This window comes from Macrobrachium rosenbergii, chromosome 54 (genome assembly GCF_040412425.1).
Source record: "Macrobrachium rosenbergii isolate ZJJX-2024 chromosome 54, ASM4041242v1, whole genome shotgun sequence".
NCBI classification, from domain to species: Eukaryota; Metazoa; Arthropoda; class Malacostraca; order Decapoda; family Palaemonidae; genus Macrobrachium; species Macrobrachium rosenbergii.
In genome coordinates, this window is record NC_089794.1 from 2635001 (window position 1) to 2661671 (window position 26671).

Consider the following 26671-nt stretch of genomic DNA (forward strand, 5'->3'; position numbering starts at 1 on the left):
AAACAGATATAAATGTAAATAAATCAACATAGGCAACTTTGTCAATGTAAATAAAGAGTAGTTTTCATTGCCACTGCAGGCATCAGTAGACTGATGAAACCTGCAGAGACTGGTGAAAGCACACTTGTTAACTGTGTATTCAACAATATCAATTGGATTTAATTTTTATGTGATAAAGTCTAAAGCAACTGACAGATGGCGCCAGCAGTAACTTGTGGAAGCACCCTTGACAATACATTTAGCAAAGGTATTTATGTGGTTTAATCTTCATTTGATAAAGTATGTCAGTCTTTTGTGGTCATATGAGGTCTGCAGTGACTGGTGACAGAAAACTGTTTCTGAAATGTACAGTATATTTGGCAAACAATGAAATACGTATTTGGTTAACATATTAGTGTAATTTTATTTTACTTTGACAGGGAAAGTCAATGTGTTCCTTTAACATAACTTACTTATTCTCGTTCAAGTATGGAGGGGGCATTTGATAATGCTCAAAAATTAAAAGGAACTGATGTGTTGGGTTGTAAAGACATATTAAAGGCTTTTGTTACTTGAAATAACTATGAAGAAATGAAGGAGTTACTGATTCATTGCGTACGAAAACTTGAGAAGTTATGCTTACCACTGAATTATTTCTTAATGAAAATATGCACGACATAGGATGGAATTAGTCAAAAAGTCATAAACTAATATAAGAAGCTTTCACAGAATGGGATAGTATTTTGCCAAAAAAAAAAAAAAAAATTGCGGTTGGTGGTTTTACCCCCTGGCAATGAGATGTTAGGTGACTTGAAATGTAAACAATCCTCTGTCTTCCTTATTCTGATACTTATCATAAAAGCAACATCCCCCAAAACACTCCCCCCGCCCCCGCCTGCTGTCTATTCTATAAGCCTCACAGTCTTCAAAACGCAACACTCTCCTCAGGCAAACATGGCCATCATTCTGAGCTAGGTACTTCGAACCGCCTATCTCATAAGCAAAGCTTTCAGTTGGTAGAAATACAGCCCTGAGGCTACTTACTCTTGGTAGATTGGCTACTTCCCCCGTGTCTCTCTTTCTTGTATCTTACAATAAAACAATCTAGAAGCTACTTACTCTTGGCAGAGTACCCCTGAACTCCACATGAAGCACATTATCTTCCATGAACTCGAGCAGGGCATGGTACAGATATGCCTCCCAGGCCGGCCTGTACATCACCATTCCGGTCATGGCAATAAGCGTGCTCTCAAAGGCTCTCCAGACAGCATTGATGTCTGGAAACTTCTCTGGAAGGTGAGACCAGGTATATAGTACTTGATGTGTCTTCTAAGTTGGTGATTTATGGGGGAAAAGCTGATTTTTAGTAATCAATGTGACTTTTTGGCACAGGATTTTAGGGAAAATGATGCCAGGTCTTTAGTAATTAATGTGACTTATAGGAGGAGGCTGATTGAAAACAAAACGATGGCAGGTCTTTAGTGATTACTGTGACTTTTGAGAGGAGGATTTATAAAGACCATAATGGCATGTCTTTAGCGATTAACATGAATTTTAAGAGGACGATTTTTATGGAAAATGAAACCAGTTCATGGTAAGTAATGCGACCTCTAGGCAGAGAGAGGACTTAAGGAAACAAAAAGATGTCAAGTGTATGGAAATTCATGTGCCTTTTACGGGGATGATTTGTAGTGAAAGTGACGCTAGGTCTTTGGTAATTAATGTGACTCCCAGGACGAAGGTTTAAAAGCAAAAATGGAGGAAAATTATTTTGGATCCTCGATAAGTAAACGAACTCCCAGGCGGAGGGTTTATATGAAAAATGGCACAGGGTCTTTGGTGATTACTGTAACTTGCAGGGGTAGGATTTGCAGCAATAAATTGGTGTCCCGCCTTAACTTCTGTGAAAGAAGGTTTATGTCGAAAATGACAACAGCTCTGTAGTAAGAGGCCATTAAGGAAGATAATACCATTAAACAATCACGTTTTGTCCCCAGCAGTGGGATCTTCAGGAAAATTTGTGTAGAAAATTATCTTAGTCCCCTTAGTATGTTCAGTAATTGCTTTAAAAACTTATGTATTTGTCTTTATTTTGACCTAATTGATGTCAACATCTTTAGAAGCTGAAACTGAATAATGATGTCATGTCCTCAATACTCTGAGTTCACGGAGGAGGACTAACGCACTCACCCAGTGGATCGTCCAGCACTAAAGACAATCTGGCGAGAAGCTCTCTGTCAAAGTCCTCCACTGAAGAGGACGACGCTCTCTCGTCACTCACCAGGGTCCAGTTGCATGACGTGTCTGGTGCAGCCATGAACCTTGAGGGAGGGAAAGATACTGATAGAGGGAGAAAATAATGTACTACGGTAGACTTCAGGAGGAAAATATTTTTGTCTCACAGAGTGAAAGTCTAGCATTTGCATTCCTTCAAAGAATATACCATCTGTTACAGAAGTTTTCACAAATAAATCGCCTCTGAGCAACTGTATTTTAGCCCTTCTAAAGACAGAAAAGTATCCAGAGAGAAAGAAAATACCCCAGACTCACTTGAGGAGGAGCTGGTCCCCTTCAACGCAACACATGTAGAGGTTTTCCCAGTACGAGATCTCCGACACAACCCAGCTCACTGTGGCCATGGCAGTGTCGTGGAGGTGCAGAGCCGCCCCTGAGAGAATTTTGGAAGGTCTGATGTTAAAATGATACTAGAATGCTATAATGGAGTTGTAGTTCATAAATATGTTAATGTTAATCATGTCTTCGTGGCTGGTCTTAAATGAAGTGTAGGAACGTACAATTTTCCCTCTTTTATTTAAAATCGTTTATGTACAATATATACATTATTCATAAGTACCGCCAAAAATTAATAACGAAATGTTCTGCCTATTTCTACAATTTCTTTCATACAACTTAACAACCTGCTTTTTTGTTACGTTAGATTTTCAATGGATTCTTTTGAGAAAAGTTTAGTCATTTTATATTTGAAAGTTTCAAATAAGATCGCTGTAGTTTTTACTATTCTATTTTCAATAAACATGAGCAAATTAGGCTCATCCGCCAAGAGTCCCAAAGAGCGCCAGTATCACACCCCCTGCCGAAGCCTCTGGTAACAGAACCATTGTTGCGTCTTCATCTTGTTTTGTCACTGTTTCTGAGTCTGCTTTAACTTGCATTCTTAGTACACCATTCGTTCTGACTTTACAACACTTTCTGAAAAGCAACTCGGACTAAGACAACAGTCTTTAGGGCGAGGGACAATAGCATAGTAGATCCACAGCTGCACATAAAGGACACTTTTGCATTTGATCTGTTCGTCATCTACAATCTATACTTTTTACTAAGGCTTCATGAATATATCTATAAACTATTTCCCTGCTGTTCTTGCCCATATATTTATTAGAATAAAACAGAATAGCATATAGAATTTAGGACAAAGGCCAAACGCTGGGACCAATGAGGTCATTCAACGTTGAGAGGGAAATTGATAGTAAAAAGGTTTCAAAGATGTAACATGAGGAAAACCTCGCAGTTGCATTATGAAACAATTGTTAGACAGAGTGGAAAGTCAGATGGAAGAAAGAGAATATGAACGGAGGTACAGTAAAAGGAATGAAAGCGGTTGCAACTAGGGGGCTTAGGTACACTGCAAAGAACCTTTAGTAATGCCTACAGTGCAGCACGTGAGGTACACTGACGGCGCTACCCACCTACGGACATATATTTATTAACATACTTCCAAATCATATTCTAGTTGCACACAAGATACAAAAAACTCATTGCTAAGGTCGTCATCCGTACGTTCTCTCTCTCTATCATGCAAAGATTTGTGTGTGTAACCTTTTTACATTCATAAACATCAAGATACAAATATCGTTCAATATCGAATGCACAATACCACAGGAATAACTTTCGCCCAAAGGGAATTGTTACTGATAAGCGGTTCTGCGCCAGTCAGGGTTCGAACCTGGGCTTTGGGTCTAATAACAGCAATAGCCAGTGATTCTGACCACCCAGCTTTGATCAAAAGAGACCAAATACGAAGGTTCGGATCTCCTCTGATGGTTGGGTGGGCAGTCGCTGTCTATTGTTTTATTTTTAAATCAGCGGTCCAGGTTCGAATCCTGGCTGGTGCAGAAGCACTTAACAGTTATAATTCCCTTTAGCTGTAAGTTATTCCCATGGTATTGTAAGGTTGATATTATACACGTAGTCTATATATGCACTGTATATATATATATATATATATATATATATATATATATATATATATATATATATATATATATATATATATATATATATATATATATATATATATATATATAAGTAAAACTTACAACAGTTGGGCATATTTCATACTAGAAAGTATAAAAATGTTTATTTTGGCGTAAACACCGCAAACATGCAGCATGTGAATATGCAAAAGCCTGTAACAAAGTTAAGGGCAGCCTATTTCATGCTAGAAAGTGCACGAAAAAATGTTTATTTTGGCGTAAACACCGCAAACATGCAGCATGTGAATATGCAAAAGCCTGTAACAAAGGGTAAGGGTGATGTTATTGGGAAACCGGGGTCATCGGGTAGGGGGAACCGACAACGGCAGACACAAAGGAGGAATTCACGGAAACGGATGTTTTCGCAACACGTTCGTAAACACGCAGTAATTGCATATGCATTACCTAGTTAACAACAAACGGCAAGGGGGGACCCTGTTGGGAAACCGGGTTTTTTGGGTGGGAACGAACATATAGATATCCTGTGTCCACGAATTTCGCAATGGCCCCATTTACTGACCCTCTACTCTACACACGTGAGGCTGACCCACTACTCTACATACATGAGGCTGACCCGCTACTCTGCACAAAAATGTTGTCCCGCCACTCTACTTACAACAGGCTACAACATTCAGGTTGTCTACCCTGATGCACCTACGGACACCGCTGGCCCAGGCTACTTGAAGCCTACTGTACATAAGAAACATCAGTTAGGCTACTCCTTGCCTACATCAGAAATATTCTGGGTAAAATTATACTTTTCACCCGAACTGCCTGTCGGGCTACACACGATATTTTTCTTGCTTGTTTTGATGGTTTTTGCATGTTTCTGCCATTATTGTTTTCGGAAATGCTTAGTTTTCGACTTTTTATTAAAGTCGAAGGTCATTGTTCGAAAGCCTCCAGCCAGCATAAAGTCATTTTTTCCTGTTAGTTTTCTTGTTTTCTGTTATTATCTTCGGCAAAACTATGGTTTTCCGATTGTCACAACCTCAACATAACCCAACAATGTGGGTGACGCTACTTTTTTAACGGTCATTTTTTTAGCATTTCTGCTTTCAATTTGTTGGGTAGCAGAACAGCGCTTCCCGCATTTTGAAAGATTGGCAAGCTCATAGACTGGCACTGGCAGGCGGTAATGTTGCGCTGCGCGTGCTAGCCACAGGGGTACAGAAAACGAGCGATGTGAGGAAGGTAGTAACAGAAAACGAGGTTATACAGCTCTATCGTATATTGGTAACTTTTCAATATTTATCAATCATATCCCCGAAACTATTAATTAGCGAATGGAAAGATTGGGGTGTTTTGAACTCCTCTCATTGCGTACTATCCATCTATGTGGGTTTCATACTTGGTTTGCAGACCGGATGTAAACTATAATAATACCATATTCTGTATTATGAGTCACTAACCCGCCACCCCACATACAATAGACTACTTTATCGGTTAAGTGTGGAGGCATCGGTTAGGCTAGCCTAATGTACCTCTATAAGAACTGTTACTGGTTGAAAGATTGAACAGACACAAACTGCATACTCCTTAGCGTACTTGGTCAAAGGGGCAACCCCCCCCCCCAACTGCTTTACAGCGCTGACATATCCCCGTTTCTAAGTCACTCTTGGATTGTGGATGCCCTTTCCTTCCTAAGACCTTGACCTGTTATAATCCTCTTTGGTATTTCCTGGTTTTGTTTCTCTTGTAAACAACAGAGTTTATCGCTAACTCTTCTTCTAAAAACGTTATTATCATAAATGAAGATATGTGAGCTCAAATTAAGTGAAATTTAAACATTAACTATCACCAGGTAACTCTCTCCCTCCTTTAAATGTCAGTTCATAATTTTGGACTACTGTGTTTTTTCACATTACTTCCAATAATTATTAGGCTCGTTGTCTTTTGATAAGTCAAGTTTTTCTTTCGTTTCTCTAATTTTTTTTTTATTTTTTTTTTTTTTGCATTTTACGTATTGTCGAGGTTGTTTCACGATTGCACAAATATCTTTTGAAAAATAATCTCTGTGCATTGGGAATGCTCTCTCTCTCTCTCTCTCTCTCTCTCTCTCTCTCTCTCTCTCTCTCTCTCTCTCTCTCTCTCTCTCTCTCTCTTCTTTCACAATCTCTTGTATTTTTAAATGTAAGTATAGTGTTTACTAATTTTCATTATTTTATGCCATGGTTTTGCCATGCTTTATTATTTTATTATTTGAAGTTACATTGATCTATCTTTAGGAATTAAAGGGCTCATTAATTTATTATTCATTTGTTTAAGGGCTGATGCTTCGTTTTGGCGAGATATCTATTGTTCCTTGTGTTGCCCCAGGATTAATCCTTTAATGGAAGAGGTTAATCCAGGGCTACTGATCCAAAACTATAATTGTTTCTTCTTCACCATCGCCTTAAGGTAAACGCAGATATGTCAGCACACAAGGAAACCGGTGTCACATTGCCTTAATTAATATTTTCATATTCTATTTCTAACAATATTATTATCATAAAACTGCCCTCAGTTATAATGAGATGTGTTTCTTAAATAAAGCCTTTTCTTAAAGAATCGAAAGGGAGTCTTCAATAGCCTTATTTGCATAATGAAGAAGTTACATAATTTTGACATCGCTCTTTCACCCCCTGAGACCCTCCTTTGCCCAAGTACGCTGGGTAGACTATAGGCTCTGTTCAACTGGTTACTCCGAACTTAGGGGTTAACCGTATGTTTGGACATGATTGGCTTAGGCTACTTCTTACGTATACATAAACAAAACCCCACAACATACGGTTATTGTTCTGGCTGAGTTCATAGTCCGAACACATGGGCTGTTCTTGGCCTGAGTGGACATTTGGACAGCGTGAGCGGCCCTGACTTCCGCTTGCCAGCAAGAGCACTTACCTAATATATGCTGCCTATTTGCTCTTAACCTTACTTAGGGAGCATTTACCTTAGCCTACATATACATCAGACCTTACCTTATTGCTGGGAGGCATCAAATTCATGTTCTGCTGGGGAAACAGGAGATGGGTAGAGGGTGGCGACAGCATGCTGAACACGTGAAACCGGGCTTCGTACAATGGTTATTTTCGACGGAAGAGGTGATAGGCCAGGTATTTGTCGAAGGCTTCTTTCCTTCTGCCGTATCTCGGTCCATCAGCTTGAGCGTCCCTCCAGCAACGTTCGATGTTCTGGGTTGATGCCCCAGTGTCTGGATCCACGAAGTTGCATGAGTGGTTCACAGTTTCATGTGTGTACCCTTCCAGCTACAGTTGGGAGTATGTCGCCCAACAATTGCTCATTACCTTCGTTCCTGGCAATATCCACTTGCAGATTTTGGCCACCAAAGTTTATTTCATACGGTCGCCTACCGGGACCATAAACGGTTTTTTGGAATCTCGTTCAAACCCTCCGAACACCCAAACTCCTTCGATATACCTCCCTTTATTATATTTCCTTTTTCCAAATTTGGCCTCATCTATTTCAACTACTTTTCCCAGACCAGACCACCTATTGGAGTGCTAGTACTTTCAATGTGGTAAAGAAGTTGTACCAGTCATTTATGGTACGTTCACATACACTGGTGGCACGTGCAATCTCCAGTTGGGTACACCGGCTAAAATAAAAAAAACAAAAACAAAGCAGAACTACTTGCTGAACAGAAATGTGGACGTTCTCAAACCACGTGCCAGTCAGCGTCACTCAGCCCTGATATATTAAGGCGACAACGTGCTTGGCGACCAGCTGAATTCTTGAAGACTTTATCGCAGTGGAATCGATTATTTTTAGTTAATTTGGCAACATTAAGGCAACAAGTGCATTTATACATAAAATTTAACCCTTTGTGCCGAGCAAAAAATTCAAGGGTGGACTCCCTATCCCTAGATATAACCGAGATATCTACTGTACTTAAATCACAACCTAGGCAGAGATCCATTACATTCGCGAGCAGAATTCAAATGGACAAATTCAGACCAAGGCCAACAAACCAAGCACTAGTGGGTATAATCCTAGGCCTATGATTGGTTGGCCTTGATCAAATCTAAATCTGAAAATATTATAGATCAATGAGAAAAAACTGCGCGTGTGCAGTAACCCAAACCTGGTCTGCGCATGCGTGCAAGCCTTTGACCCAACCTTCGAAATGCCCCGGCTGTAATGACGTACTGCGGCGACCGGAAGAACTACTGGACAGCAGCGTAGCGTGCCACTAGTAACAACTACTTGGGACTTGACAAAAATCACGTTTTGTAACAAAATGTTGTGATAAAGAATTTGCCATATTGTTATGTGTCTTAATGGTCGTATTTTAGGATGGATAATAAGTTTTCTTCTGTAATGTTTTTGCATGTAACGGGCTATTTACCGAGACATAGGATGCGCAACTGTTGTAAAGTTTTACCTGTACACACACACACACACATTATATATATATACATACGAGTATATCCTCCATATCTGCATTATCTTCCACAGATCTCTACTTATCTCTGCCGCCTCTTCTCAGTTCTCATCCAAGTAAATCTGGGTCATCCTACTCTTCCGGTGCCCACCAGAGCCCAGCAGACTCTTTTACATACTATTCTCCCAGGGTTGTGCCAAGGGCATGCCGTAGATATCTCTATCTCCCTATCATCGTTATTTCATCTACATGAAAACTTTGCCAGTTCCCTTATGGTATTATTTCTAAATCTATTGTGCCATCTGACTGCTAATATTCTTTGTAGAGCCTTTTTCTCAGATTAGAAAGTCTTTTTGATATAGTTTCATTGTCATACTATGACTGAAGCCCATATCCTATTACACTTACGTATAGATTTGCATACTTATGCAGTTTCAGTCTATTTGGTTGACAAATCCTACTGAGTTTGATTTCTCTTTTTTATTCCTTCACTTAATTGTAACTTAGGAGAACCTGAACTGGATATCATAGTTTTTAAATATTTGAAAGCTTTATCCTCATTATCCTAGGTCTGTCTATCGTTACTCCAGTCAAGCCTTCTGTTCTATCTCAGACCACTTTTTCACTGTATCTAAGAGAAGCAAACGTGAAATGACATTCCCATGTAGCACCCCATTATTACTGCAAATCCACTTGATAAGACTCTCTCAAATTTTACTTAACACCGACTTCTTTAATAGATGATGCTAACCATTTTACATGTTTAACGAGAGGTCCCTAGTATCTGGATGCCTTCCACAATATTCGTACGTGGACGTTGTCAAATGCCTTCTCATAATCAAAACTGCTGCACAATATATCTTAATAATACAAATAGCTGATGCGTGCAATTTCTGCCTTTTCTAAAACAACCTTGTTCTTCTCTAAGCTTTTTACCAATTTCAGCCTCCAGCCTGTTGAAAATGAGCACTCTGAATATTTCCATTACAACAGACATACATAGGCCATCTTTCCTTGGTACCTTACCGATGGCTTCCCATTTCCTTTCATCCGGATTAGTTTCCTCATTCCATATTCTGCGGAATAATTTAGTTCTCTGAGGTGTCATTTCAGTTTCAGCTAAAATCATCACCACTGTGATTCCATCATAACCTCGTGTTTTCCATCTCCTAATTTTCTGTATTATTGATTTCACGTACAAACGGAAGGTCTTCATCCACTTCTGGTTTATCAGTCAAATTTTCCCCTCATCTCTCTTACTTACGACCTCACAAAAATGCTCCGCCCAACACTACAATGCCTTTATTCTTCTTCTTGATACTATGGGCCCATCTCTCCTTTTGATGGGAGTTCGTCTTTTCCTCTTCACCCATGGATGTTTCATAGCAAAATCTGTAGGTTACCATAAGCCCAGTGTTACTCTCTGAACACATGGCTTTGTCATCATCACCACCATCAGCCTGTTTATCCACATATCTGCTCTTATTTCTTCTTGATTTTCACTATCTACACTTGAGTACTTGGCTCGTTCTACTTTGCGTTCTGCATCTCCAAGAAATTTGTCTGCATATGTATTTTCCGCTTGTCTATTTTTTATTGCATCCCAGATTTCATCTGACATCTAAGGTTTCTTTCTTATCAGTTATATATATATATATATATATATATATATATATATATATATATATATATATATATATATATATATATATATACATATATATGTTTATATGCGTATACATACATACATCCATACTTACTAGTAATCTCCATTTAACTTCATTCACACAGCACAGACATACGAATACATAGAAAGGAATATACATGAATTAGACCAACCAACCTTTCGGCATTAGTTTGAGGAACTTGAAAACATCGGTCTGTTCAATTTGCTCTCGGACGAGGAGGAAATTTTTGGCTGGGAGGTAATGGAGGCTGCTGAAGGAGGCGTCCATCTCTGCCATTTTTCTTTCCATCAGGAATTCGTTGACTGCCTGCTCGTCCGCACTTAGAATTTGGTCTTGGCCTGGAAGCAGACAGAGAGAACGTGAGGACAAATCCGCTCATTCACAGAAGACTTTGCTAGTCCAGTCACAAAAAAAAAAAAAAAAAAAAAAGGAGGAAGGATTCAAAATTGGACATGACTTCATAGGTCTGGCGCCACCAGCAATGGTTACAAAGAAAGATGAAATTTGATACCAGAGAGGCAGTATGTCAGCTGATAGGGAAAAGGACATCACTAATGAGAAAAGGAAAAAAAAGAGTAGGCAGAACCCATATGCCTGTCTTACGATCAATTTTTCCATTAGCTGGTTGGCTGTAAGGTTTCATTTAACGTATAAGTGCCACTTGCACTAGGTTCCAAAGGTTTGCTGTAAATTTCAGTATTGCTTGGCTTTTTTACACAGCACATGCAGTAACCCTGTGCTTCAGCCCACTTGTTTCACCCGCGGTCGAAACAGATTGAGATAGTCCTTGGCTTCTGTAACCTGGGAGACTCACCCATAATGGTAATCTGTTCACTGGCTAGCAACTGCTGCCTCTCCTGCCAATAGGTGGAGTTCTCGTCGATCGCCTCGCAAACAGCTGATAGCCCAGCCACGCACAATGCAAGGACTCTGAAGACACCCAGACCCATTCTTCAGTTATTCTTCTTCCTGTAACAACAAGGACCAAAGTATTTTACGTGAGAGCTGCATTGCGTTAAATCTAATTGCGTACAAAAGGAATTAAAGCATGACCCATACATCTACGGTAGCCTTGGAGAGGTCACGCACAACTGTTTATGGAACAATAAAAACTCATAAAACAAATTTTCCCTTTAGGCTAATTATCAGTTCATTGGATTCTGATATGAGGAACAATGTTGCCTTGATAAATAAACTAAATGATGTACAGATTAAGAGTGAATCAGGCTTGTGAGTTTTGACATGGTATCATCATTAACAAAGGTACCTATTGACGGTCTGCTGGAGTTTTATCGATTCAAAAGAAAACCGACAGCTGGATATAGGCTACCATTTTTCAAGAACACTCTAATAGAATCGATAAAATTATGTGTAAAAGAATGTAAATTTGGATTCAGTGGGAAATTTTACTCTCAAAATATTGGTGTGGTAATCCTCATCTCCATTGTTAAGTAACTTGTATATGGAATTTTGTGATCGCAAAGTATTACACAAAAAAAATCGCTCCATGCAATGTAATACGGTCCATGTATGTTGACGATACAATTTGAATTTAACTAGCGAACGAAAATGCAAATAACTTCTTTGACAAGTTACATGAATTAGCACTATCAATTAAACTCACTATTGAAATGAAAAATAGAATAGCGCCAACCCTTCTGAGATTGCCTAATTCATAGAACAAGTAATGGATTTAAATACAGTTTTTACAGAAAATCCACCAGTATTTCTGTTTATGTTTAGTTTTATTCTGGTCAAAGCAATGAAATTAAAAAATCAGTGTTCCCATCCATGTTCCCAAGAGCATTATGTAGATGTAGCCCCGAATATAGTGGCGATGAAATAGATAAGATTATGAAAACAGGCAAAATATTGAAATGTCCGGGAAATATACTAGACATTGCATTAGAAGCGGCAAAAAAGACGCTGTATCAAAACCAAAACGAAACGAACCTTACAGCACAAAAAAAATTGCTGTTACTACCAAATAATAACATAAAGGATATCCCCCATCTTCCTAAGAGTTTTGGTGTTAATGTCGCATTTAAGAATAATAAGATAATGAAACGTACTTATAAAGAACTCTTCCGACAATACTAAAGGATGTGTATATCAGATTCTATGTAATTCTTGTGACAAGCTTTTATACTGGTCAAACTGGAAAAATACTGGAAAAGAGAATAGAACAGCTCGAAAAATGTGTAAGATGTGCACAGGTGAACACTGGAATTTCGGCACACATTAGTGGAAGCGGTCATGCAATCAATCGGTCTAGGGCAAAAAAAAAAACAAAGAGAGCTTATTCTAATAATGCACTGGAAAGAAACACAAATGAGTCTGGTTTTATAAAGGAAAGCTTATGTAAGAATATTAATATCATTCAAGGCTTGCATAAACTTCATCCATTAATTTCAAAAGAAATATATAAGAAGTTTAAATTCTGAGGATGGTTGTAGATATGAATGGAAAAATGATAATGAAATTTGTGAACCGAGCACCTTACCCAAGCACAAATAAGAGTGGCTCAACCCTTTGATATCTGTCAGGTGTGGAGTTTTAGTTTCCAAAGGTCTGTATGTTTGTTTGTACTGTCCCCTAGCACGTATATTGTGAATTTCTATCACTGTTCATTGTCCCTCATCAATCACTGTTCATATATATATATATATTCATATATATATATATATATATATATATATATATAATATATATATATATATAATATAATATATATATATATATATATATATATATATATATATATATATATATATATATATATATATATATATATATATATATATATATATATATATATATATATATATATATATATATATATATATATATATATATATATATATATATATATATACTATATATATATATATATATTACTGGCAATGTGTGAAAAACAGGTATTCTATAGAAAGCCTCTAGGTAATATATACAATGCCTGAAGTTTTTAGGCAAGGTATGAAGTACCTGTGTTGTTACATATTTTTCCTAGGCATTATATAAAAGGCCTAGGCATTATAATGACAAGTACTAATCTGGCAAAGTGTAAAATGGGAAAGGTCTTTTCAAATAAAATGTCTGAAAATCAAACAATTAAAAATTAACAAGTTTCATAAAGAAATAGGAAAGTACAATAATGCATTTCAAAATAAACAACAACAAAAATATGAAATTAAGTACAAAATACTCTTCTGGGAGAACATGAGAAATCACAACTGTCATGACTTGCTTATTACAACAAGGAAGGTTAGAATGTCATTTTGAATTGCACTTAATTTTCTTCTTTACACAAGGGCATTTCATAGTTTACTTTGGCACTTAGTCTTGCACATACACTTAACAAACCCTTGGCCGCTTCCCGTGGACTGAGAAGTAGCAAAAGATTGAAGAGGTATTTCGTGGTCAGGAACATCTTCAACTCCGAGTAAGATCTTTGGACAAACAGTGAATTGTGATACTGCATAGAGTTGCTTTAAAATTCCTTGTGCTGTTCCAAGTTGGTAAAAGCCGTCTTCTGTCACATTCATAATAACTGCCAACAGACTGCTCGAGCACCACGTCCCTTATCGATGTCAGAGATAAGAACTTACAATGTTTTCCAAACCAAACATGCAAATTTTTTGTCGGAGTTCATTTTAATTTTTTCGGCCTGTAGTTCCAGATTCGATTTCGATTGTCTCCCACCTTCGACAGCATTCTCAATGTTGAAGCAATTATTGCACAAAACGAGACCACCATATTCTATGCCCTGCTGGTTTGCCTTTTGGCATTGTATAGAATGCCTAGAAAATGTATGAAATATTAAGTATTTCATACTTTGACGACCTATTTTCAGCATTGTATATGTTGCCTAGGCATTCAGCAGAATGCCGGTTTTCACATATTGCTGGCAACATATGTTTATGTTTATATATTTACATACACATGAAAAGCTTATATGTACATACACACATATATGTGAAAAGCTTATAGGTCACAAGTATGTTATGAATTACAATGCACAATGGATGTTGAATTAACAGGTGGGGAGAAGAGCTTTCCCAAAATCTTGGAGAAGAATGTTTAGCTAGCATCTGACACATTTCTTCCTTAAGTAAGGATGGCGTCAGAATTTTCGAGGCGTGGGATCATGTGAGATGACACTGTATGTATGTACGCCAGAAGTGTCCAGTTCCGGTGAAGAACGTGCGTTTCTGTGTGTCTTTTGGGTTCCAAGGAGTGAAGGAATTAGATTGGGTAAAGGGAATCATTCCCAGACCAACACTGAACCTTGTTGAAAGTCTCGCAAAGTTTGAGACATGTGTTGTGCTCAATATCAGAACTGATTTGAACACCTGGTTTCGAGGTAAGGAGCATATCTATTTACTAAACTGTAGAGTGTTTTCTCCATTTCTATAATATGTATCTTGTTTTTAAGTAACGTGGGAGGAATTCCCATATTTGTATTTTGGGAAACTAAAGAAGATTTTGCTTGTCTTCTTCAGATGTTTCGCTGAGTAAGAGGTCGAGAATGTACTCATTGGGAATATAATAGACTTTGACCTATTTTTGACCTGTTTATTTTATTTGATGACCAAGGTGTTAGTCACTAGTATTGGTTGGTCTAGAATCATTAATTCGATGGATTGTGTATCAGAATTTCCCTTCGTTATGATTTCCATTTATATGTCCGTAGTTTTTGCTGAATTACTTTCGTTAAATTTGCAAATAAAGTCTAGTTTTGTATCTGGGTGTTTAATTCCAATAGGCCTTTGTCTGAGGTTAGATACAAGGAGAGGAGTCCACGAGGGAGAAGGAATGAGCTGACCCAGCGATGAGCCACTGTTACCAGAGAGTCCTAGAGATGTAAGTTAATATGGTGCTGCTCTTAAAGCAGATGCCGTAAGAGATCATGACCCTAATTGACCTTGGGTAGGGTTATTAAAATATATACAGTATATATATATATATATATATATATATATATATATATATATATATATATATATATATATATATATATACACACAGAGACAAGTTAAGACCGAGAGTAACGTAGGTCTCATATCCCCAGACGTTTCACACAAATAGCAGAAAGAATACAATGTTTCCAGTTCAATGGAATATATTACAGCATTTAGAGTCAAGAGAGGAGCTGTTCTAAGGGTAAAGAACCCCAGCAGATAACTTCAAAGGGTATGATCGGTCTGAAGTTAAACACGTTTTTATTTAATTCCTATTTTAATAACACCAAGTATAAAGCCATTGGCCACTTCCATTAACGATCTCTAAAACACACAGTGTGTGTGTGTGTGTGTGTGTGTGTGTGTGTGTGTGTGTGACGTGTGTTGTGTGTGGACGAGGGACGATGATACGAGCATATTGGAGTAAGTCTCCTCTTAGCCAATTTACCTATATATATATATATATATATATATATATATATATATATATATATATATATATATATATATATATATATATATATATATATATATATATATATATATATATATATATATATATATATATATATATATATATAGGCCGATGTACTAGTCGAAGTGGTAGTCCACTCAGGGATTACCATCAGAACGATCTTTTACTGCAGTGAAAGGTTAAAATAATTTCGTCAGACTGAAGGCACTGTCCTCTCCTTCAACCTGCGTGAGATGACCGGAGATTTGCCTTGCTTTGCCAGTTGTCTCTTCTGGACTTATTTCCTTTGCCAACCGCTGGCTGTTACTTATATGATCGCCTCTAGCTCTCGAAAGTTCTGACATACACATACAAGCTCCCACAGAGGGTAGACAATACATAATCTTGGTCAACTCGATCTGGAAATATCTCTGACAAACAGATTATGAAAAAACTTGTCTGAAAATCATACTGATATGCCTACAAACATTAAAACACGCCTAAGTTTCACTAACCACTTACTAAACAAATATGATCTCAATAATAGATTTCTGTACAAAATTATTGTATTTATACTAAATTTCCCGATCATTACAGAAAATAAAAGCATTCGTTTACTGTGGAAATTGCAACTAAGAAACGGTACTAGAAGGAAATGCCCTAGGAAAAATAATCCCTCTCATAATTCATAGTTTGATTACACACACACATACACACATCTGTCTATCTATCTATCTATCTATCTATATATATATATATATATATATATATATATATATATATATATATATATATATATATATATATATATATATATATACACACACACACATATATATATGTATATATATATATATATATATATATATATATATATATATATATATATATATATATATATATATATAAATCATTATTATTATTATCATTCGCCCAAGAGAACCAAAGGGAAAGCAGCCAAGTACGGAAAAAAGAAATCAGAGTGAGTATTAGTCCCGTTCGGTGACAATATAACTTAAACCTAAGCAAAGAGACTTAGGTTTAAGGAAGAAACAACGTCAGCCTACCTTAGTTGAGGATGTAATGCTTCGATATCATTAAACACCAGGAAGAATAAGTTAGTGATAGCAAAGGTGTGTACGTTAAGCGTAACCTTGAAGTCGGTTGATTTGAAGGCTTTCTATTGCCAAAACCGCCACTTGACCACGTCAGAGTTTGAGGAAGTAAAAGATGTTGTGAGACCAAATCCCGGCATCAGTAAGCACCTCACAGTGTATGTACAAACGTAGTTTGAAAACAAGTCACATTACAAGATACAGGAAACCTTAAAAAGAAGGTCAAAGCTGGAGAAGGTCTTATTGATGTTGAACAGCTTACAGAAGTTTTGCAGGATATGTATAGAAGGAAAAGGTCAAATGGATATTGTAACTGCCGAAAATGGAAGCAATCACGATGATCGCTTTCGCAGCGAATGAGATGGTGCAAATGTATCATCATCATCCAGAATTAATCTTCAGGGATGGTAGTACACACAAAATTAACAAATGCAGTTATCCTCTGCATTAAATGATTCTCATCCAGGACAACCTTGGTCGTGGTCGGGCAGTCTTTTATGCTTTAAGAAATGAAACGGCAGACATGATAAATTCGCTTACGACATCGTTTTGCAAAATGATGGGAGACGTAAGCAAAACTGAGACCGCAATGTTAGATAAAGATCACAATGACATTCAATCTGTTTGAACTGCGCTTCCATCAGCCACAATTTTGCTACGGAAGTTTCATGTTCCGAAGTACTTTAAGAAAAAAGTGTCGGATCTAGCACTTTCAGTTACAGAAAAAGCTGAAATTTTTGCTACAGTCAAACAACATATATATGCTAACTGTAAGAACGTTTTCAGGCAAGTCTACAGACTTTAGAACAACAAGATTCCGGGTTGTTTCAATATGGCTCTCAAAACTGGTTTTTGTTTAAAGAGATGTGGGCAACTTATTTACGAACTTACAAATTAACATTTGGCAACGATACCAATAACCGAACTGAATCGGAAAATGGAAAACTCACGCATTTGCTGTCTTCAGCCACTTCAAAGTCTGAAAGCATTAGAAACATTATGCTACATAACTAAGTTCTAAATGATGAGCGAGCACATCAGTTGTTTTTACACAAATGCGCTTCAGTTGAATATGGAACGAATGATCGCCTTCTTAGTAAGTTGTATCGCAAATGCACGAAGCACGCTGTGAAACTTATGTCCGAAAACCATAAAGCAAGTGAAAATTCGATTATCCCACCTACCCATTCGAATTCCCCAAGCAGCTTCTCCGTGTCAATCAACTCTAGTTGCTAGGAAGTGGAAATTAATGATCATGAGCTTAGATGTTCATGCAGTTTCTACTGTCAGCACCTTTTGCCCTGCAACATATTATTGCAGTATTACGAAAAGGTGACATAGATATTATTACATCAGTAAATGCTGAAGACAGGTCCGCGACATAGGAGCTTTCTCCCGACATCTTGATGAACCGTTATATACCGAATATAAAGTATCTGTTTGGAAAGTCTGCATTGTTAAGTATCATTAGCGAACACGGTGGTAATACCGTCGCCCTTATAACCATCGCACGGTGTTAATACTCTCATAGTCGTAGTTATTGTCACCGAACGGGGGTAATACTCACTCTGGTTTCTTTTTCCGTACTTGGCTGCTTTCCCTTTGGTTCTCTTGGGCGAATGATAATAATAGTAATAATAATAATTTATATATATATATATATATATATATATATATATATATATATATATATATATGTGTGTGTGTGTGTGTGTGTGTATGTGTGTAAATATATATATATATATATATATATATATATATATATATATATATATAGATAGATAGATAGATAGATAAATAGATAGATAGATAGATAGATAGATAGATAGATAGATAGATGTGTGTGTGTGTGTGTGTGTGTGTGTGTGTAGTCAAACTATGAATTATGAGAGGGATTATTTTTTTAGGGCATTTCCTTCTAGTACAGTTTCTTAGTTGCAATTTCCACAATAAACGAATGCAACTACAATTAATCCCAATTCAAGATGGCACAAAAAAATAACACAGATACCTGAAGCAACTGTTGCAGAAAATCAATCATCTATACCGCAAACACCGAGACATCAGCATCCAATGACCCAAACACAAAAATTCCGACAATCAGAAGAGGAAACCATTCAAAGGATTGCAGCTGTGCGCCCGAGCAGAGGAACGCCAGTCTTCCATAGTCGACTAGATAGTCTCAAAAATTCTCCCCGAATGCGGGAAGAAGATAATGACTTAAGGATTTTAAACAACGGTGACGAATCCGATACAAATGGCAGTCATACCCCACAGAACCCACCTCTAAGTCCATCAGAAGAAAACGCCTTAACTAAATTAAAACCATTTGACAATGCGCTGTTACCAAAAATTAGCGGGAGGTGTCTTGTTCACTGTCAAAGTACCATTTCGATCAAATAATTAGTTTGAAAGATATTTGACAGAAACGATGATCTGCGGTCCCTAGAATGGATAGTAGGTCGGTTAATAATTCAAAAGCTGGACATAAAAGGACAGGAAGCGACAAGAGCAATGAAGAGCGGGAAAAGGCTAGAAAACAATAGTGTTCTTATCATGAATTTGACGAATGATGCATTCTGTTTATTTTCGTGTTTTTTTTTTTTTAGAAATACTGTTATTTTTACTATAATGACATTGACAACGTATTTCAATAAAAGAAAAAGAAAAAAAGAACTTGTTATACTGTCCTGTTTTTGCTAAGAAAATAGTGAGGTGGAATAATGACGGTGAATATAACTCACGCGTTACTTTCCCCAGACGGTGAACATAACAACGAAGTTATCGTCACCGACCGGTGACAATAATAACTTCGTCCAAAAGAAATAGTGAAGTAAATGGCAAACCACATACAGGAGCAGCTCTGTACAGAAAAATACATAGTGAAGTAACGAATAAACTACACAAGTGTAGGCCTATGGGAAATAAAAGCAAATGAGATTAAATAAGCAAAACTGCCAAACGAGCAAGTGAGGTGCTCAATTAAGTTTCAGGGATCACAAAATATGGCTCGTTAGCTGCTGATCATAACAAGCGGCTAAGAGAATACAGAAAACACTACGGAAATGAAATCTTTTGTGACTGGTAGAAATAAAACAACGAAACAAAAGTAAACATTCAATTTTTTTCTATTTCTTTAAAGGTATTTGTTTACCTGAATCGATAAGGGACTGTGGTCTTATCTCCTTATCTACTGATTACGAGTGCACCTCATGCTGCGGGGGGTGAGAGAGAGAGACAGAGATACCATATTATGTGAAAACGGAAAGAATTGTAAAAAAAACAATTAAGGAAAGAGTATAAAAAACAGCAAGTAACAGCAAACAGAACTAAATGTCTTGTACATGTAGTAAAAATAGCATTTCTAATGTAGGGCCAGTATTAGCTGAAGGATACGTAAAATCTTTTATGCAGTATCCAGTACTCTCGTGCATTTTTGGACCTTGCTGTGTCCCGCTAACACTTGCATCCTTTTCTTAAAGGCCTGTTGCGAGTTTCGGTGAGGACCGGTCTCTTGACCGGGCAAATCCCTTAGACCTTCGCGTCATGTGTTTGAAGGAGGCATACAATGTAGGCCTAAATGAACTGAATCCCTCCCCCGCTATTTCCGTAGGAGAGACCTCAGAATCTCAGAAAATGGTCTCTACTGGGGCAAAACTGAAATCAAGTGTTGACTCAAGAATATGGAAGTGCGCATTTTCAACTTCGACCATGTTGACTAATATCGTGAAACATGCCAGACTATGTGATCAAAGTCTTAAGAAATTTCTTGCATAAAAATTATTGTATTGTATTTCGCACAGTCACTTTTAGTTACTTTCACACTTTTCAAACGTGAAAAAAATCCTGGAAGAATCGAGTGAGCAAATTTAAAGTGATTTCACACGAAAACGGTCCATTTTCTAGGTTTTAATAACCAAACTTTAGCAAAGATTCGTCTGAATTAAAAGCGAGCCTGGTAGCAAAGTAAAAAGAACAAAACGCAAACTGAAGACTGGATTTCAAGATGAAAGTGTCAACAAAACTACAGCGTCCTCTCCTTGGATTCGACTCACCTGCACGAAGAACAAGCCACCGAACGTCACCACCCCGCCAATGGAACGGGCTTATATAGGGTCCAAGCAAGACCGCAACGTTAGCTCTCTCTCTCTCTCTCTCTCTCTCTCTCTCTCTCTCTCTCTCTCTCTCTCTCTCACCCCTTTAATGGTACTAATGAGCGCTGATGGCAATAAATCCTTATTAAAAAGAGAAAAGAAGGATATATAAGAATTAATAACTGGGAATAATAGTTCATATTGTAATGCATAAGAAACTAGACGATGGTGTCTGTTAATCTCCCTGTTGCCAGTACCACGTCTGAAATTGTGTTTACCAAACCCCTTATTTCATTCTAATTTTGCGTGTTATGTAACAGCGTGGAATTATATTAAATAATAACATTATGTATTCTAGCGTATTACTTTGTTGCCATTTTCGTTTAAAAATCTTTTACGGGAATTTGTATTTAAAAAAAAAAAAAACGAATTGTCACAGCGACACCAAAGCACCTCACTCTTCAGAGAGAACTATATGGTTGAAAGGTCTTCTCTAGTCTATAAACACACATAGGCAACCCACGGTTCGCGACGCATCTGTATTCGACCCTCGGGGTCTACCTTAATCTCATTAAATTATTGTGTCTATTAGCGAGAAGTCATCGAGGCAGCTCTCTCCAAACAAACAAACAGTTTTAATACATCATTTGCCAACACTCCGATAACACCAACAATAAAAAAAGGTAATATCTCTAACCTTCCAAGACCAATGAATTTCCCAGCGTTAATCCGAGTCGTGTCCACATAATCCTGGGTCGTTTGCATTTGATCAGGCTTTCTTTTTAGTGGCTGCAGTCTAAAATACCTTATCTTCTATTGTTTTCCCAGTTCTTCGTTGCCATGTTTAGTATTATATATATATATATATATATATATATATATATATATATATATATATATATATATATATATATATATATATATATATATATATATATATATATATATATATATATATATATATTACAGGAAATGTGTAAAATCAATTCGCTTAGGAATATTTGATCCCCGAGGGATAGTACTAAACACGCCAAAACAGTTTTTCATTTACACTGTTTTGCTATGTTTAGTATTAGACCCTGGGGGATCAAATGCACTGTAGGACATTTGATCCACCAGGGGCTAATACTAAACGCGGTGAAATACATTTGACCCCCAGGGGCTAATACTAATCACGGCGCAATAGTGTAGATGAATCGCTGTTTCACCCCCGGGATCAAATGTTCCTAAGCGAGTTACTCATTTCACAAATTCCCTTAAGATTTCAAGAAATCCCTGGATTTCACATATTTCCTGTAACACACACACACCCATATATGTATATGTATATATATATATATATATATATATATATATATATATATATATATATATATATATATATATAAATGGGATGTATTTGTGTGTGTATGTTCCACATACACTCTGAAATGCATTGAGCAATTTCAACCAAATTTGGTATACATATGACTTACTAGCTCAAAAAGAACATGGTGTGGGTAAGACATCACTGGCACCAAAGGGTGGGTGTAGGAAGGAGGCGACATGTAAAAATAACCGAAAATGACAGGTATTAGTGTTTAATCCATACTTTTCGAGGTCACTGAGATAAATAGTGACTCCCAATGTCTTTCAAGTCTAAGTTCAGCCCCAATAGGGAGGGGAGGTGAGAAGGGGAGGGAAGGGGGTGACGTAAAAATAACCGAAAATGACAGATATTAGTGTCTGATCCTTAGTTTTCAAGGTCGCTGTGATGAATAGTGAGACTTCCAATACCCTTTAAGTCCAAGTTCAGCCCCGATAAGAAATTGGTGTGAGAAGGGGTGGGAAGATGGTGACATGTAAAAACAACTGAAAACAACAGATATTAGTGTATAATCCATAGCTTTCCAGGTCACTGAGATGAATAGTGACACTCCCAATACCCTTTAAGTTCAAGTTCAGCCCCAATAGGAAGTTGGGGTGAGAAGGGGTGGGAAGGTGGTGACATGTAAAAATAACTGAAAACGACAGATATTAGTGTCTACTCCATAGTTTCCAAGCTCACTGAGATGAATACTTACACTCCCAATGCCCCTCAAGTCCAAGATCAGCCCCAAAAGGAAGTGGGGGTGCGGAGGGGTGAAATATAAAATGTCAAAAATGCTGGGCAATGTAATTGAAGCAACTATCTTAACAGGAAAGGGAGAGAATGAGAGAGAGGGAGAGAGAGAGAGAGGGAGAGGAAGTGAGAGAGAGAGTAGAGGGGGTGTTGGGAGGAGAGAGAAAGAGAGTTTATTGGTTACTCAGAGGTTTCCAGGGCAGTGTGTGTGTGTGTGTATGTTCCAGCATAACTCTGAAAGCAATGGGCAATTTCAACCAAACCTGGTATACATATGACTTACTATCTGGGAAAGGACACTGTGGGAGTAAGACATCACTGTCACTAAAGGGGTGGGAGTGGGAAGGGGGTGACATGTAAAAGTAACTGAAAACGACAGATATTTGTGTCTAATCCATAGTTTTTGATGTTGCTGAGATGACTAGTAACACTCCCGACACCTTTTAAGTCCAAGTTCAGCCCCGATAGGAAGGGGAGGTTCGAAGCGGTGGGAAACGGGTGACATGTAAAAATAACAGAAAATGACAGATATTAGTGTCTAATCCATAGTTTTCAAGGTTGCTGAGATGAATTGTGACACTCCTGATGTCCTTTAACTCCAAGTTGTTGAGATGTAAATTCAAATTAATTATTTTACTTGAAGAGTATGTTTAAAGATATACTCATTTACTTTGTTGGGAATGGTGCTTGATATTATTGATACCTTTTATATTGAAGGTCCCTATTGTTATTGTTTCATGCGCTGCCATCTTGTGGTGAGTCTTGTAAATAGAGTTGAGAATAAAGAAGCTCACAGGGAAGACATGAGTTTAAGTTGATCCTCGCATTTCTACTTATATTTGCCAAAATGGTGGAAATAAACACAACAGGTTATGGGCCCAGGAGCCACCTGATGTGCAATGGCGATGCAGATAAGTATGAGATGTGGGGAGAAAGGTTTAAAAGCCATCTAGTGAGATTAAAACTCGACGATGTGATCGAGGCAGACAACCCAGATACAGCGAAGAACAAGCAAGTTTATGTGGAGTCAGTACAAGCATAATGGTAAGAAAGCCTTAGAAATACTTCATAGTCATTATATTGGTACAAGTAAGCCTAGAATAATAAAATTAATAAAGAATTAATTAATCTGAGGATGAAAGAAGATGAAAGTGCCACTGATTATTTGATCAGGGCAGAGAGATTGTCGACTTACTTGAAAGAAGCCGAGAAGGATATTGATGATGAATTACTTGTATCTATAGTATTGAATGGATTACCCTACAGTTACCATACATTCTCTACTGTGGTAGATCAGAGAGAAGAAGGATGGAATTTTCCTGAGTTCAAGAGGCATTTGACAGACTATGAAGAAACCCTGAAGGGCTATAAGAGGAAGACAAAAGAAGCCAATAAGACAAATGAAGATAATGATCATGCAGTGATGAAGACAAGGATGCAAAGAAATTCCTTTAAGTGTTATAATTGTGGCAAAGAAGGCCACAGATCATTTCAGTGTCGAAGTGAAGAAACAAGAAGCTTAACCGTTGGTGTGAAAATTGTAAATCCAGTACACATGATACAAATTACTGTAAGAAGAAAAATCATGTGAAAACAGTGAGAAAAGATAATGATGATTCAAGTGATGAAAATAATGGAAATGGTCATAATTATCTTTTTAGAGCTAGTGAATCTAGTTCAATGAATGAAGGTTTGTTGGTTGATTGTGGTGCAACTGCACATATCATTATTGAGAAATCTAAGTTTGTAAAATTTGATGAAGATTTTAATCCTAAGGGTCATACTATTGAGCTTGCAGATGGCAGTAGGACCACAGGTATTGTTTTAGGTAAAGATAATGCTGTTGTAAATTTGCGTGATTCAAAGGGTAATGTACAAAAAGTTACTTTAAGCGATGCCTTTACATTCCATCATACAGACAGAATATATTTTCTGTTAAGGCAGCTACTAGAAGAGGTGGGGAATTTTGTTTACTCCAGATGGTTGTAAGTTCAATATTGAGACAAATAATAAATTGTATTTTTTGTATAATGTAGATTTAAGAAGTGGCATGCATACTTTAGAAAAATGGCATAAGATTTTTGGCCACTGTAATGTGAAAGATGTATTGAAAATGGAAAATGTTGTTGAAGGTATGAATATTTCCAGTAAAGAGCCACTAAAAAGCTTGAATTAGTTCATTGTGATTTAACGGGTAAAATTGACCCAATAGCTAAAGACGGTTTTAAATATGCAGTTTCATTTGTTGATGATTGTTCTGTTATTATTAAGGTATATCTGCTTAAAAATAAGAGTGATGCTGCAAGAGCTACAGAGAGATTTTTGGCTGATTGTGCGCCATATGGTTCAGTGAAGCGAATGAGGACAGATAATGGAACAGAATTTACTTCTGAAGAGTTTCGACCCCTCATGAGGAAGAACCGTATCAGGCAAGAATTTTCAGCGCCTTGCTCTCCACATCAGAATGGTATTGTGGAACGCTCCTGGAGAGCAATCTTCGATATGTCGAGATGTTTGTTGTTGGAAAGCAAGTTACCCAAGAAATTATGGACCTATGCTGTGAAGATGACGGCATACATCCGGAACAGGTGCTACAATCCAAGGACGAAGAAGGCGCCTTTTGAAGTGGTGACTGGACAAACGTCAAATGTAAAGGACATGCATATTATCTTTGGAAGTGTCTGTTATGCTTATAAGCAGGACAAGAAGAAATTAGATGCACGTTCTAGAAGAGGAATTTTTGTAGGCCATGATACAGAGAATCCAGCCTATTTAGTGTACTTCCCGGAGCAAGATGATGTGAAGAGGGTGAGATGTGTGAAGTTTAGTGAAGAATTTCCAAAAGAAGATGTACAGCAAGAATATGTAGAAGAATATGTAAATACTTATCCAGTGTATGAAAATAATGAGACGTCCAAGGATAAGAATAACGATGAAGAAAGAGGAAACTTTCAAAATGAAGATGAGAATGAACAAGATAAAAAGAAGAAAGAAGATAAAAAGGAACAAGAAGAGAGAATATATTCACAGAGACAACGGAATAGGCCCAAGCATTTAGAAGACTATGAGTTGGATGAATTACGAGAAAGATTACTACAATGTTCCATTGATCATTGCTACCGTGTTGCTGATGTTCCAACTGCATACACAGAAGCTCTCGAATCTCCAGAATCGCATTACTGGAAGCAGGCTATGGAAGAAGAAATGAGAGCCTTGGAAGAAAATGACACTTTTAAGTTGACAAAACTTCCTGAAGGACGGACAGTTGTTGGAGGAAGATGGGTGTATGCAGTGAAGCGTGAACCAAACAACACATAGAGGTTTAAAGCAAGATACGTGGTAAAAGAATATTCCCAAGTGAAAGGCGTGGATTATGAAGAGACTTTCTCACCGACCGCACGCCACACTACAATAAGGATGATGATGCAAGTAGCAGTGCAAGAAGATATGGAAGTTCACCAAATGGATGTGAAAACTGCCTATTTAAATTCTGATATAGACTGCGAAATATATCTTGAACAACCAGAAGGGTTCAAGAAAACCAATGAAAAAGGTGAACATTTAGTTTAAAAATTGAACAAATCTTTGTATGGACTAAAATAAAGTGGAAGAAATTGGAAT

General features: G+C 37.3%; 1 protein-coding gene across 5 annotated transcripts in view; it reads right to left on the minus strand.

Moving 5' to 3' along the window:
• Positions 1–26671, minus strand: part of LOC136834729 (adenosine deaminase 2-like) — a 105340-nt gene that overhangs the window by 64128 nt on the left and 14541 nt on the right. For 4 of the 5 annotated variants that reach the window (XM_067097323.1, XM_067097324.1, XM_067097321.1 and 1 more), the window contains exons 2-6: positions 11140–11294; positions 10481–10663; positions 2530–2647; positions 2170–2300; positions 1099–1268 (exon numbers count right to left, since the gene is read on the minus strand). In XM_067097323.1, coding sequence (XP_066953424.1) covers positions 1099–1268; positions 2170–2300; positions 2530–2647; positions 10481–10663; positions 11140–11275 — 738 coding nt within the window. In that variant the 5' untranslated portion in view covers positions 11276–11294. Of the gene's footprint in view, positions 1–1098; positions 1269–2169; positions 2301–2529; positions 2648–10480; positions 10664–11139; positions 11295–20910; positions 21034–26671 lie in introns of those variants that run through there. The other variant, XM_067097320.1, reaches the window with a different exon arrangement.